The 16,530-nt window shown below is 36.1% G+C and overlaps 1 protein-coding gene and 1 pseudogene across 1 annotated transcript in view; both read right to left on the bottom strand.

The window, feature by feature from the left end:
• The window catches only part of CCDC178 (coiled-coil domain containing 178), a 431,445-nt gene that overhangs the window by 347,814 nt on the left and 67,101 nt on the right, over positions 1-16,530 (bottom strand). The window contains 1 exon segment of the mRNA XM_027772660.1: positions 4,491-4,633. Coding sequence (XP_027628461.1) covers positions 4,491-4,633 — 143 coding nt within the window.
• LOC102475507 (transmembrane protein 168 pseudogene) lies at positions 12,546-14,895 on the bottom strand (annotated as a pseudogene).

Genomic DNA, 16,530 nt, shown 5'->3' with positions numbered 1-16,530 from the left:
GGAAAGAGAAAGAGAGAATGCATCCCCAGTGGCACTAGATAATGCTGCAATTCTCTTTTCCTCCTTTTTGTTTCTCCTTCCTGCTAAGATTATGGGTGCACATACACAGGTATGGTGTGTTTTTCAAGCCACTGAAGCCAGGATTTGAACTGTGGTAAGTCACACAGATTCTGGCTCCTGCATGACACAAGGGATTCACTATGGTGCTGCCCTTTAATTATATGTATTAATCAACATATATATGATATACAATGTTGTACACGTTTGTGTTTTTTTCACTGCATTAATACAATACATAATGATCTACATAGGGTGATGAACTTATCCACTATCTCAAACATATATCATTACTTTTGTGTGACAAATTCAAAATTTCCTTCTAGCTATTTGGAAATATTTATTGAATTGCCACACACTATAGTTGCTCTACTATATCATAGTAGTCTAGAACTCATTCCATTTATCTTTGTGTAATTTTGTAACTGTTAACCAACTTTTTCTATCCTCCCTGCTCCCTTTCTTACCCAGCTTCTAGTATTCACCCATATAGCCTCCACTTCTGTGTAATTAAATCTTCTAGCATCTAATAATGAGTGAGAAAATTTGGTTTGTATTTTGGTGCTTGGCTTATTTCACTTAGCATAATTTTCTCTTCACTCATGTTGCTTCAAATGATGATAATTTATATTTTTGATAACTATTTTATAATGTAGACATACCACAATTTTTCTATCTATTCATCAGTTGATGGACACTAGGGTCGATTAAGTATCTTAGTTATTGTTAATAGAGCTATAATAAACATGGGAGAGTATATATCTCATCCAGTAATATGTGGAATTATTGGATTATAGGTAGTTTTGAGTATTTTGAGAAATTGCCCAGACTGTTTTCCATAATGGCTGTACTAATACATTTCCTCCAACAAATATTTAAATCAGGAAAAATATAACTAATTTTTTTTTAGATCCCTTTATGGCCCAGCAAGTTAATAGTGAAAATTGTTTTTAGTCTGACAATAGAAGTCTGTATGTGATAATTAATAGGATATCCTGGGCCAGCCACTGGTACAGTCATTCAGGCAGCTCATTTCCACATGTGTGACTGCATGGTTCAAATTCTGGCCTCAGTAACTTGAAAAACACATCTAATGCTATGCCTGCATGCCTCAAATCCAGAAAACAGAAATGAAAGAGAAGGGATTGTAGCATGGCTAACCTCCACCAAGGGTGTACCTCCTCACTTTCCCTTTCTCCTGCCATCTCCCTCCAAGTACATGTACCCTCTAGCATTTTTTAAAAGATACTCTACTACAAATAAAAGAGAACATAATTATAATCAACAAACTAGTGAGAACAAAATGATAACAATAACCAACATGAAAGAAAGCAATAAAAAGGAAAAGTGAAATAAAATAAATATATCTAACAGAGTAAGTTACCTAGTAGTTTATACTCAAATGTATTAGTTATTTGTGAGTGCACTTAATAGTTCACCTTTAAAAATATTTTCAGACTTTTAAAAAATATATCTATATGATGTTTACAAGAAGTGTATCCAAAACATACGGACTTCAAAATATTGACTCCCAAATAATTAATCAAAAGAAGCTAGTAAAACTGCAAATTTCATTGCATTTAAGGAAAAATGTATTTCAAGAATCAAAGAAAATCCACTTAGAATGCCAAAAGAGGTTAATCAATATTCCAGAAAGATACAACTTTAAGCTTGTATGCACCTGAGACTATAGCCTCAAAATATATGAAGCAAATAGTAATGAATTTCTAAAAAATTATGTAGACCTATATACAACCACAGTGGGCAATTTTACAGACCATTCGCAATACTCGACAGAAAAAGTACTAAAAAATCAACAGTGATTTAGAGTAGTGCTTCTGAAATATTGCTTTGAGCTATTTAAAAACTTCAGATTCTCATTTATCAGGTCTGGATTGGGTCCAAGATTCTGTATTTTGAACTAACATCCAGATAAAGCTGATATTGCTGTGCAAAGATGAACCTTCATAATTAGTCAACTCAATCCAATGAAACAGTGAAGAGCAATACACTCAACAAGTAAAGAATAAATGTTATTTTCAAATATACAAGGAATATTTACCAAAAAAATGTTACTGAGACATCAATTAAGACTAAACAATATTCAATAGATTGAATTATATAATGTTTTCTAACCAAAATACAGTTTAGCTGAAAAACAATAAAAACTTAATCAGAAATGCATCATAGAAATGTAAAAAATAAAATGAGAAGTCATCAAGAAAATTAGAAAAACATATGGTTGAATAATAAACTACAATAAATCAGGTAAGTTATAAAAGAGATTTATTTACCAAATAACAGATGATGTTTATGCATATATTAAATATACATTGGAAGTGAAGAAATGTAAAAACCATAACAAATGAATTGTATCTAGATTGTGGAATTTTGCATACTTAGGAATATAACATTTTCTTTACTAAATCATTGATTATTTTGTATAGATTAAAAATGTTATTATGTAACAGAACCATAAAGAATTTAAAGTCACTGAAAAGAATCAGAAGAATATCAGAAAATATAAATACATCAGAAACAAATTATTAAAAAAAAATACTTCAAGGAGGAACCAGCAATTAGCGTAAATGGCTATGTCTCTGGACTCCCATGTAGTCGACCGTGGTTCGAGTCCCTGACCTAGTGGTTTAAACTCACGCCAGGTGTGTGTGCATACGTGCCCAAGATCCCAAGAGGAGAATGGAGGAGAAGTGATTGCAGTGTGGTCATCCCCCCAGGGAGTGATTTCTCACTTTATGGCTCTCTGTCTCTCTGTCTTTCTGGCAAGCACACACACCCTATAGCAAAAACCTCTCCAAACAAAAAATAATAATAAATAACTACTTCAATTGGTAATGTAGTATTAATAATATAATTAACTTATACATCTAAAATATTCTATTTTATTAGTAATAACATAAATGTTAGTTAAAATAACCAGATTTTATGTTTTATTTACTACATTAATACAATTTTTGGGTTTTTTTTTTGAGAGATTTTGGCTATAGGGCATGTGCACTTGCCAGAGAGACAGAGACAGACAGAGAGATAGAAAGTAAGAAATCACCCCCTGAGGAGATAGTCACACTATAATCCCTTCTCCTCCATTCTCTTGGGATCTTGAGCATACACTCACACACTTTCGACACAAGTTTTAAACCACTGAGTCCAGTACTCAAACTGCTGACAACTGTTTGAGAGTCCAGCAACATAACCATTACACGATCTGCTGGTCCCCAAATTTGTTTTTGATAATATGTCATACTGCGTTTTTTTTTTTCCTAAATAGTTGCTTTTGTACATAGATAGTAGGAATATATGTTTCTATATCCTTATGTAATTTGGCAGTACACGTAAAGAGCTTTAAAATAACACAGAAATATAGTGCTTCAGGACGTTATGCAAACATAAGTTTACATATATGAAATATACATATTTTAATATTTTGCCATAAGATTCATGTGCTTGCAGAAAGAGACAGAGAAAGGGAAAGTGAGAAATCACCCCACAGGGAGATTGTCACACCACAATCCCTTCTTCATTCTCCTCTTGGGATTTTGGACATGCACACACACACACCTGGCATGATTTTCAACCTCTGTGTCCAGGATTCAAACCATGGTTGCCCGTGTGGGAGTCTGACACTTTAACAACCATTCCAGCTGCTGGACCCATTATAGGTAATTTTTTTTGGTAAGAATTATTTATTTTAATTTTACTTATTCTTTCATTTATTTTTATTTGACCAGAGATACACACACACACACACACACACACACACACACACACACACACACACATATACACAGAGAGAGAGAGACAGAGAGAGAAAGTGAGAAAGCAAGCCACCAGATTCAGAACTCGAACCATAGTCAGCCATGTGGGAGTGTCCAGCACCTTAACCACCATGCCACTTGCCAGCCCCCAATATGGGTAATTTAAACACTTTTCTCCTTATCTGAAATTTTTGTACAAGATAAAAGGCATTTTCAAACATTCCATGAGGTACCAGCAGTTAGCATAATGGCTATGTTGCTGAACTCCCATGTAGTCGACTACAGTTCAAGTCTCAGACCCAGTGGCTTAAACTCACGCCGGGCACGTGTGTGTGCATGCCCAAGATCCCGAGAGAAGAATGGAGAAGGGATTGCAGTGTAGCCATACCCCCTGGGAGGTGATTTCTCGCTTTCTTACTCTCTTTCTTTCTCTGTCTTTCTAGTGAGTGCACGCACCCTATAGCAAAAACCTATCCAAAAAAGGAAAAAAAAATTTCATGAAAAATAAAATTCGTATTATTAAAAAAAAAAAAACTATGTAAGCATTTCAAAATTTTTTAATTCCAATGTCCATAAACATTTGATGCCCCCTTGTATACTTTTAATTACTATTTTATTTCTAACCATTATAAGTAACACTTGTAAAATAAAACTTACTTGTATCTCTCTATGTCTTTTTCATCATTAATAATATCCTTTTCCATTTCTTCTTTAGCTTGTTTAGCCCTCAATTTCCAATTTTCATAGTTGTCTATAGCTTCTTCAAGTTGGTAATGAATGTTTTTGTATAGTTCCATTATCTAGAAATGAAAAAGTTTTGCTAATATATACACTTAATGTTTAATCAATAGAAAATTCTTTAACTTAGAGTAGTTTTGATATAGACAAAAAGTTATTTACACATGTTTTCAAACTGTATTTGCTGTGTTGTTAATAAGTGGAGTTGTAGGTGGTTTCCTTTATCCTGAAAATGCTGGGAATGTACAATAGTTACTGAAGGGACCAGCAGTTAGCGTAATGGCTATGTCGCTGGACTCCCATGTAGTCGACCGCGGTTCACATCCCAGACCCGGTGGCTTAAAACTCACGCTGGGTGCGTGTGCGTGCGTGCCCAAGATCCCGAGAGGAGAATGGAGGAGAAGGGACTGTGGTATGGCCATCCCCCCTGGAGGTTTATTTCTCACTTTCTGTCTCTCTGTCTCTCTCTGTCTGGTGAGTGCACACGCCCTATAGCAAACAAACAAACAAACAAACAACAAAAAAAAAACCTCTCCAAAAGTTACTGAAGGGGCCCCAGCCATGGATCCCATGTGTTGTTAATAAGTGGAGTTGTAGGTGGTTTCCTTTATCCTGAAAATGCTGGGAATGTACAATAGTTACTGAAGGGACCAGCAGTTAGCGTAATGGCTATGTCGCTGGACTCCCATGTAGTCGACCGCGGTTCACATCCCAGACCCGGTGGCTTAAAACTCACGCTGGGTGCGTGTGCGTGCGTGCCCAAGATCCCGAGAGGAGAATGGAGGAGAAGGGACTGTGGTATGGCCATCCCCCCTGGAGGTTTATTTCTCACTTTCTGTCTCTCTGTCTCTCTCTGTCTGGTGAGTGCACACGCCCTATAGCAAACAAACAAACAAACAAACAACAAAAAAAAAACCTCTCCAAAAGTTACTGAAGGGCCCCAGCCATGGATCCCACATAGTTGGCCATGTGTTCTGAGATCTGACCCAGAGTTTGGAGGAACAGCCCAGGTGAGTGTGTTTGCATGTGCCCAAAATCTGAGAGGAGGGACAAATGAAGAAGGGATTATTGCATGATCATATCCCACGGTGGTGCTTTTTCTCTTTCCTTCTCTCTGCTTCTCTTCAGCAAGCACATGCACCTTCTAACAAATATTATTTAAAAAGTTATTGAGGGAGCAATAGATGGTGTAGCAGTTATGTTGCTGGACTCCCATATGGTCAACCACAGTTTGAGTCCTGTGCCCACTTCCTTGAAACACTCTGGACACGTGTGTGTGTGTGTGCCCAAGACCCCAGGAGGAGAATGAGAAGAAGGAATTGTGGCCATCCCTCTTGGAGGGGGTGATTTCTCACTTTCCCTATCACTGTCCCTGTCTGTCGGTTTCTCTTGCCAGCTAGTGAACATACCCTAAGGCAAAAACGTTTACCAAAAAATAAAAAAATAAATAATTAAGGGGCCAGCAGGTTGAATAATGGTTAAGGTGCCAGACTCCCACATGGCTGACCAAGGTTCAAGTGCCAGGCCCTGTGGCTTGAAACTCACGCGAGTTGTGTTTGTGTGCACGTGCCCAATATCCCTAAAAGAGAATGGAGGAGCAGGGTTTTAGGCATGGCTACCCTGCCAGAGGAATGATTTCTCACTTTCTGTCTTTCTGTCTCTCTGTCTCTTCAGTGAGCACACACACCCTATAGCAAAAATTTCTCTCAAAAAGAAAAAGGTTATTGAAAAAAATAAACTCAAATCTTGGCTAATATGTCCATGACAAAAGTGTTATATTCTTACCCACAAAATTATATTTTTTCGCTCTTAGTCTTTAAATATCATTGTATTGTAGAAAACAAATGAACAAAAAGTAGAAATTAAAATAGCCTGTACTCACCTTAAGTAACTATTATTATCTTAGTGTCATGGTTCAAAATAATACATTTTTACTGTTTTTTTTTTAAATAAACAAACATAAACATTGCCCCTCCCATCTTTCCTTTCTGTACTTGTGCGTCTGTCTGCCTGCCTGTCTACCTCTGCATCACGATGTTACTTGGACATACTATTCCCTTATATTGCGGCTTACTCATTGTTCAACTCATCAGCAATAATATGAACATTACACACAAGCTGCTATGCACACATTATAAAGGATATATAACATAAACATTATGTAATGAACACCATAAGCAAACCACACAACCAATAGATAAATTGCACATCCTTAAATATTTTCTTCAAATGAGTTGCTAAAGGACAAGTTACTAAGTTAAACAGAAATGACAAATATTTTAAGAAATTTGATTATACTGGTTGCCAAATTACTCTTCAGAAAAGGGAGAGAGTATATTCACCTGTAAAAGAGAGGACAATTCATATTCCAAAACCTATTTCTGCATTTTTAATTATTTTTTTCCAAGAAAATTTAGGGGCCAGCAGGTGGTGTGGCGGTTAAGGTGCTGGATAGCCACATGCCCATCTGCAGTTTGAGTCCTGAACCTGGTAGCTTGCTTTCTCATTTTCTCTCTGTCTCTGTGTTCTCTCTCTGCTGAGTGTACATGACCCATAGCAATTTTAAATAGTAATAATAACAATAAATACAATTAAATAACTTTTAAAAAGAATATTTTCAAATTGACAGACAAATGTTGTTTGTGTAAGTTATACTAAAAAGTTATGAGTTTTACTTATTAATTTTGGTATGGTTGATGCTATTTATTATGGTAAGACTTCCTGTCAGAACATGTTATGTATCTATAGTAATTGTCTGTTTTCCTAAATAAGATATTAGCCTTTTTCATCTATACCTTTATACATTTCTTTTTTTAAGAATTATTTTATTTAACTTTATTTATTTATTTATTTACTTTTTTATTTATTTTAATTTGACCAGAAAGGGACAGAGCGAGCAAGAGAGAGAAAGTGAGAAAGCAAGCTGCTAGATCCAGGACTCAAACTGTGGTCAGCCATGTGAGAGTCCAGTGTCCTTAGCCACCATGCCACCTGCTAGCCCCTATACATTTCTTAATATTTATTTAAACATTCTTGCTGGTTACAAGAATTTTCCTGGAACTGGCAAGTGGTGTGGTGGTTAAGGGTTCTGGACTCCATCATGACCAACAGCAGTTTGAGTCGTGGACCTGGTGGCTTGATTTCACACTTTCTTGCTCTCTCTCGCTCTTGCTCTCACTCTTGCTCTGTCTCAATCTGGTCAAATTAAAACAAAAAATAAGTAAATAAATAAAGTTAAATAATTCTTTAAAAAACAAAAGAAAGAATTTTCCCTTCAGGGACCAGCAGATAGTGGAATGTTTATGTTGTCAACTCCCATGTCATCAACCACAGTTTGAGTTCATCTGGTGGCTTGAAATTCATGCCAGGCACATGTGTGAGCATGCCCAAAATCCCAAAGGAGAATGGAAATTTATTTATTTATTTACTTTTTTATTTATTTTAATTTGACCAGAAAGGGACAGAGCGAGCAAGAGAGAGAAAGTGAGAAAGCAAGCTGCTAGATCCAGGACTCAAACTGTGGTCAGCCATGTGAGAGTCCAGTGTCCTTAGCCACCATGCCACCTGCTAGCCCCTATACATTTCTTAATATTTATTTAAACATTCTTGCTGGTTACAAGAATTTTCCTGGAACTGGCAAGTGGTGTGGTGGTTAAGGGTTCTGGACTCCATCATGACCAACAGCAGTTTGAGTCGTGGACCTGGTGGCTTGATTTCACACTTTCTTGCTCTCTCTCGCTCTTGCTCTCACTCTTGCTCTGTCTCAATCTGGTCAAATTAAAACAAAAAATAAGTAAATAAATAAAGTTAAATAATTCTTTAAAAAACAAAAGAAAGAATTTTCCCTTCAGGGACCAGCAGATAGTGGAATGTTTATGTTGTCAACTCCCATGTCATCAACCACAGTTTGAGTTCATCTGGTGGCTTGAAATTCATGCCAGGCACATGTGTGAGCATGCCCAAAATCCCAAAGGAGAATGGAAAAGAGATTGTGGCGTGGCCATCCTCCCCGGGTGGTAATTTCCCGCTTTCCATCTGTCTCTGTCTCTGTCTCTGTCTCTCCAGTGAGCACACACACCCTATAGCAAAAATCTCTCTTAAAATTTTTTTTCCCTTCATATTTTTAATCATTTGTTGTCAATATGGAGAAAATTATTTCTACTCATGTTGGTAAAAGTATGTTGTATTTAGGTGACTTAGATTTAGTGAATACTGACTTTTTAAAAATTCTATTTGATGTTTTGGTTATAATAATACAAACATAATTTCATTACTTTTAAATGCAAATCTTTTGTTCTGTTTTACTGTCTTATCACATCAACAAAAATCTTCAAAAGGATATTAAGCTATAATGGGAATGTCAGATATACCTGATTTGTTTCTATTAATCCATGAAATAGATGTAGTGTTTCAATGATTAATATGAATGCTAGTAATCTTTTTGAAATAATCCTTTATTTATATGTAAGAAATTTATTTTTATTTTAGTCATTTATTTATTTCCAGAGATTTCAAATGATAACAAATTAATCTCAACCATTTTTAATAAAATCATGTATTTTCTTTTCTCATGTTGATACAATAAATTATATACCTAGATTTTCTATTGTGGAGCTATTGCTGCATTCATGAAGGGTTCTTTTGCAAACAATTTATGTAATGTTTTCAAGTATATATATTTATTAGTAAACTTTGTATATAGTAATTTTTTAAGGGAGATTTTTGCTATATGGCACGTGTGCTCACTGGAGTGACAGAGAGACAAAAAGCAAGAAATCATCCCCCAAGGGGGCCGGCTACACCTCAACCTCTTCTCCTCCATTCTCCTCTCGGGATTTTGGGCATACAAGTACACACATGCCCGGTGTGAGTATTCAGCTGCCAGGTCCAGAACTCATACCTCAGTTGACAACGTGGGAGTCCAACGATGTAACCATTATGCCATCTGCTGGTCCTAATAATATTTTTTTTCTTTTTTTTTAAAGAAGAGTTTTTGTTTTATACAGGGTGCGTGTGCTTGCTGGACACACACACACACACACAGAGAGAGAGGAGAGAGAGACAAAAAGCAAGAAGTCATCCCCTGAGGGCATGGCCATGCCACAATCTTTTCTCAGTCTCCTCTTGGGATTTTGGGCATGCACGTGAGCTTCAAACCACCAGGACTTGAATCATGGTCAGCCATGTGACAGTCTAGTGATGTAACCATTATGCCATTTTCTAGTCCCATATATAATAACTTTTTAATATTAGTTTAGTTTGGGTTTGACTGAAAATAACAGAAATAAACTAAATTCCTTAGACCAGATTGCAGTTGATGTTTCTGTCACAGAATGGATGTGAATCTTTTTTTCTTTAAAGAAATATTTAACTTTATTTATTTTATTTATTCATTCATTTATTTTAATATGATCAGAGAGAGAGAGAGACAGACAGAGAGAGAGGGAAAGTGAGAAAGCAAGCTACCAGGTCCAGGACTTGAACCATGGTCAGCCATGTGGGAGTGTCTAGCACCTTAACCACCATGCCACCTGCTGGTCCCCATGAATCTCCTTTGGCACATTTTTAGACCAAAAACCTTTTTTGATTGTACTTTCACAGAAAATATATATCAAAATATTAACTTTGTGGCTGTAAAACTGTTATATTTTGAATGTAATTTCTAGTGCTATCTTAATACTACTTTAGAATGCAGAATATACGTTTATATTTGGCTTGCTCAGTGAAGAGAGATGCTTTAGTTAAAGCTCATTTATTCACTACTGGGTGAGAGATTTTAAAAAAAGATTTAACTTAACATTAACTGAAACTATAAATTCATAATTTTAACTCTTGGTTCTTATACTACACTGTTTCCGTATTAGTAGAACAGAAACATTACACTATCACATTTGAATGATGCTAATGCACATAATAAAATATTGAAAATTTTTCAATCTACAACCAAACATGCACTTTAAAATGAGCATTTCTTTTTAGAAATAGTTTATTTAACTTTATTTATTTATTTATTTTAATTTGACCAGAGAGGGACAGAGTGAGAGAGATAGAGTGAGAGATGAGAGTGAGAAAGCAAGCTGCCAGGTCTGGGACCCAAACTGTGGTCAGCCGTGTGGGAGCCCAGTGTTCTTAACCATCATGCCAACTGTCTGCCCTATAAAAACATGAGCATTATTGTGACTCTCACTAATATACTAAACTATTTCATCACTGCTATTTACATATCAAGTGAAAAATTGATTTTAACAAAATTTTATTTAAAGCTGAGGAAAAATATATTCAAAACATAGAAATAATCAAATTATGAAATGCTACATTAGTAGTGATATACAAGTTCCCTGATGCTAAGTGACTTCTGACTTACAAAAACCTCAATTTTCAAATCACCAGGTAGAAATGGTAGAGGCATCATTTCCTCTTAGGCTGGGAAAATAGTTTTCATGGAGAGAAGTTACACCATTTTAACAACAGGACTTGGATTATCCTCCAATTTAATACTAGTCTCCCTTTAATCCCTCAAAAATGAAAATAAAGAATATAAGGATTATTGGAAGGGAATTATATCTTAGGAATTATCTTGATCAGTGCCCATTTTAGCCAGAGAAACAACTGAATTAAATTTTAACACTTAAAATCACATTGTTACGTGTAACTAAAGTTACCAATGAATAGTTTTTAACATAATATACTACATGTATACAAAAAAGCTTCATTTCCTATTCTTATTCCTTGATCTTTAATTTAAAAAAGTGATATCACTAACTAGAGTTTACAAAATAATTGTAATGGCACAGGATTAACTCTGTAGTGATCAAAATATTTTCTAAATACTCAGGCTAAATCAGTCAGTGATAAATTGTCAACTTTCTTTGTAAGAGTATTGTTTGAATGAGAAGACACTTCACTGGGAACAAGTCTGTAGCTGGAAACAGTGTGCATTAAGAAATCATTAAATTACCTTGAAAAAAACTTTTAAAGTTGCCATCTTTTCAGAGGTTCCCAACCACACATGAAGGATCAATCTGCTAGCTCTAGCCTTGCAGTGACCCACATAAAGAATATTCTGGTCGAAAACGTACTTGGCTTCTCTGCTATACTGGCAAGAGGTCACAACCCAACACCTCTGGATGTGCTGGAGTATAACAAATTTTATGTTCATTTTGGGCAAAACATTTCCTTTTCTTATTTTTGGAGAGGTTTTTCCTATAGGTTGCGTGTGCTCACCAGAAAGAGAGAAACAGAGAGACAGAAAGTGAGAAATTACCCCCCAGGGGGATGGCCATGCCACAATCCCTTCTCCTCCATTCTCCTCTCAGGATCTTGGGCATGCACATACATGCGCCCGGGTGAGTTTAAGCCACTGGGTCCGGGACTCGAACCACAGCCCACTATGTGGGAATTGAGCGAGAATTACACTAACTGCTGGTCCCAAAACATTTCCTTTTCTAATAAGAAAGTATGTAGTTCTTCAAATTATCTTGGACTCAAACTTATTGTACACAAAAAGAATCTTCTGTAAGTAAGCTGGTAGTTGTCTTAAAATTGTAAATAAATTTGTCCAGTTTACCTTTGCTAATCTGTGCCTAGAAAATAAATCATTAGTAATTCTTCTAATAATAGCCTTTACAGAGCATATATAATTGCTTTCTTTCTAATCAGAGATGTAAACATTCCCAAAAGTGCATTGTTAGTTTTACCAATTTTAGGCATTTACAGAGTCAACATGTTTGTTTCCTTGCATAGTTTTAGTGTAAAATAATGTTTATTCTCAACACCTTACATATACCGTAATTACTTAAGAAAAGGCAGAGTGAGAGCAGCTGTGGAAGCAGCAAGATGTTTTCCACACTAAAGAAAGAGAAAGAAAGATAAAGAGAGAAAAAGGAAGAGAGAGAGAGAAAAAAAGAAAGAGAAAGAAAGAGAAAGAAAGAAGAGAGAAAGAAAGGCAAGTTATGATCACTGATAGTATGAACTTCAATATCTTGTTTTGATGCCCAAATTAAATTTGATAAGCTTGAAGCTTTACCCCACATCCAGCCCAGTAATAGGAAATCGACTCAATTTTAACCTTTTCAAGCACCTATAACAAGTTATGCAATTCCAAAAAAGGTTCAGCCCACATAACCAATTTGCTTTCAAATGCACTAGTGGGTTTACAATATGAGGGAAGTGTCCATCCCAGTGCTTGGCCACATAACTTCTCGTGGGGAAATGAAGACTATAGTCACTCTACCTTTTGCGTACACCATATACTGCTTTCATTGTGCAACCCTTTTCAGTCCAGAAGATATTATGACTAAAATTCCATCTACGTTCCACCCAATTTTTGTAACATCACCCAGCTGTGGTGGGTCAGCTTCTCTAGTATCCACTGTTTTTGTCCTCTCTGCTACTTGCAACTGCAATATGCTGATAATTTTTCTCACTTCTTTCACCCAAGGGGTTGGATTCTCACTGTCTAATATAATACGCTAGGAACAGAAGGAACCATTCTTTTCTTTTCACCATTCTTAAAGTGTGCCGAGGCATAGTATGCCTCCTGCTACAGCCCACTCTCCTGTACTATGGGGTACCCACCATAATACAAAACATGTGTATAAAATGTACGTCCCACCACAGTCTACAGTTCAAGGAAAGTTTTCAGTTTCAAATGTATAATATCCAAAGACAGTTCACTTCTAACATGGTCACACACAAAAAAAAAATCTTTGAAAAATGTTAAACCTGTCAGTAGAACTCAAATTTACCTTCTGTAATTGTTCTGGAGGAAGAAGTGTTGGATGACCATCAAAATTGCAGAAGGTGGTGGGAATCACAATAGTACATTAAACAGGAGCTCTTCCTAAACATTATCCAATTCATGGAAGAACCCATGAGCCATGGATTCTGGTAGCAAAGCAATTGCAAACATGCTCAAGAAGATTTCATTTATGGGCTGCCATGAAATAGCTCCCAAGATCACTGTTTCAAGAAGACTGAAGAATACCTAACTCCTATGAAATTAAGAAAAATGACACATCTGTTTGGATGCCATGGTTCTATTCAGGCTGTTGTTACCTGCTCTTTGGTTAAAAATCACCTTATGGCAGTCATTTAATTCACTATGGAATTCCCAAAGAGTATAGAAAAGACTGATAAGACAACTCATCCAGAAAATTCTGAAAAATAGAAAAGCCTGATATTAACTAAAAACCAGAGATAAGCATCTGTAAGTCTAAATGCTGAAATAATAATAATAAAAAAAAAGGTCAATCATTTTAGTGAAAATGATTGAAGGTCTTCTGCAAATTCTTCCTTGGCACAAAAAGAGTTTTACCTTTCAGTTACTGAAAGTCCACTAAAATAAATGTCAAAGAAAGGGTCAGTTATCAGGCAAATTAATCAAAACAAAACAAAACAAAAAAATTATAAGTAAAAGCAATTGGATTTGGTGGAGTTTCCAATGAGAAACAAAAAATGAAGACTGCAAAAATCAGTAAATGTGCAATAGCTAGGAAAGACATCATTCTCATGTAATAATCAGCATGACCATTGGAACAACAGATGGCATAAGAGTTATGCCACTGGACTTAACTGCCATGTAGTCAACTGCAGTTCGAGTCTCAGACCTGGCAGCTTAAAACACGCTGGATGCATATGCATGCATACTCAAAATTCTGAGAGGAGAATGGAGGAGAAGGAATTGCCCCTTATGGGGGAGAGTAATTTCTTGCTTTCTGTCTCTCTGTCTCTCCAGTAAGCAAATGTGCCTTACAACAAAAATCTCTCTTAAAAAAATAATAATCAGCATGACCAAAACCACAATGACGACACTCACACATTTCTCCATCAACATAGTTGTACCGGCAATGGCAAATCTAATTGTGATTTGTAAAGTGGGTTGATAATGGACATAACCAGAAATTCTCTCCACCAAAACACATAATATCCTTAATACTATGAAAGTTAGAAGCAAGTATTTGGTTGATTCTCCTTCCACATTATTTTCAAAAGATGAATTACAAAAATATAGGAGGCCAAGCAAGAATCCAAACCAATATATGGGGAGATTAAACTTACTGCTTCCATTGAAAAGTAATAGTAGCATATATTGGCAATTCCAAGAACAAAAAGATTAAGAATGAAAATGATCAAAATTAAGGATTTTTTCCATTTCTTTTTTTGTCATCTTACATAGACATCTAAACATGTAGCAACCAGTAAATTGATTCTGGCTAAGCATTCAAGGTACTATATAACACACATGCTCTTCTCTAATTACTTTTTCCAGGCTTGTCATTGCTAATTAGAGTCAACTAAAACAATAACATATTTATTTACACATGTAATCTAGGAATTTAAGCTCTTTCCCCTTGTTACAAAAATCTGCTTATATTTCATCCAGCAATTCCAATGAATCTGTATGTCTATTTCAATACTTTCTCAGGGTGGAAATTTTGGCATCTAATTCTGTCATAAGCACCAATGTATTCTCTCAACCTTCCGTCTGTTGCAAAGCCAACACACTGAAAAGGGGGTGGTGGGAGTTTGGGGACTGAGCCTCTGAGTGAGAAAAGAGAGGTGGCACACGAGGGGGAATAATGACCCAAGGATGCAGGTACAGTATAGGCCAGTCTCTGTAGAAATTTTCTCTGTTGGGAACCAGCAGTTAGTGTAATGACTATGTTGTTGGACTCCCACGTAGTCGACCACGGTTCGCGTCCTGGACCCGATGGCTTAAAACTCACGCCACGCGCGGGTGCGTGCATGCCCAAGATCCCGAGAGGAGAATGGAGAAGGGATTGCGGCGTGACCATCCCCCCTGGGGGGTGATTTCACGCTTTCTGTCTCTATGTCTCTCTCTGTCTGGCAAGCGCACGCGCCCTATAGCGAAAACCTCTTCAAAAAAAAAAAAAAAAGAAATTTTCTCTGTTAACAGCCCAGCTAAGCTATGGCTGCCATATTTCCACCACAGACTCTTAGGGGAATGCTTTCTCACTTTTCCTCTCTCAGGAGAGTGTACTGAGAGAAATAAATAAATAATAAGTTGCAGAGAGTTATACAATGTATGAATGACACTGTGTAATTAAAAAGTACTACAGGGCCAGCCAGTGACATGAGGGTTAGGACAGCTGGATCCCACATGGCTGACAACACGGTTTGAGTCCTGCAGCTAGCAGTTTGAGAGGTGTACTTGCCTAAAATCCTTAAAAGAGAGATGGAGGAAAAGGGATTGTGGTGTAGCCATTCCCCATGGGGGATGTCTTCTTACTTTCTAGTAACTGGGTGGGTTCTCCAACAAGATTTTTGAAAAAATACTGCATATTGTCAAAAAAACATGTATACATATAAAATTATACAAACTTTGTTTAGAAACAGATGAAATTCATGATGAAATTTGTCTTAAAATGGGAGGGAGAAAAATGGAACTGTCGAGGGGAACATTGCAAGCATTTAACAAATTATTTTATTTACTTTAAAATGATCAGAAACAAATATAGTACAGTCAGATGGTGAATTCCTTACTTGGCTCAGTAGCCTGGGGAGGTTTGTTAAAGAATCTAATCTGAAGTTCCTTAGGAAAGATTCCAGCACAGCCAACTAAATCAATTTGTATTCTTATTGGGCTTTGTGCAAATAACAGACACCAAATTGAGACTAAACTTTTTTTTTTTTTTCAAATAAGTTAGTTTATGCTTCTCTTTGGTAAAAGAGGGAATGAAAAGAGAAAAAAAGGTTTCAGAAGAAAACTATAGTGCAATTGTTACTAGATTTTAGCTCTGTCCATATTTGCTTTTTGAGTTTTAGTATCTACCAATTGTTTGGACAGAATCCTAACCTGTTTCCTATCTTTAAGTCTTAAGCAAAATTTTTCTTAACTATGTTTGATTTTGAATCATTAATGCTAAAGCTGCATTTTTTTTTAATTAAAAATAATAGCAAACTAAACACAGTGCAGAAGGGTGGGCAATGGGAAGGG

Source organism: Tupaia chinensis, unplaced genomic scaffold (assembly GCF_000334495.1).
Source record: "Tupaia chinensis unplaced genomic scaffold, TupChi_1.0 Scaffold000290_1, whole genome shotgun sequence".
NCBI classification, from domain to species: Eukaryota; Metazoa; Chordata; class Mammalia; order Scandentia; family Tupaiidae; genus Tupaia; species Tupaia belangeri.
The sequence above is the reverse complement of the archived record's forward strand: the minus strand, read 5'-3'. Positions and strand labels throughout refer to the sequence as shown.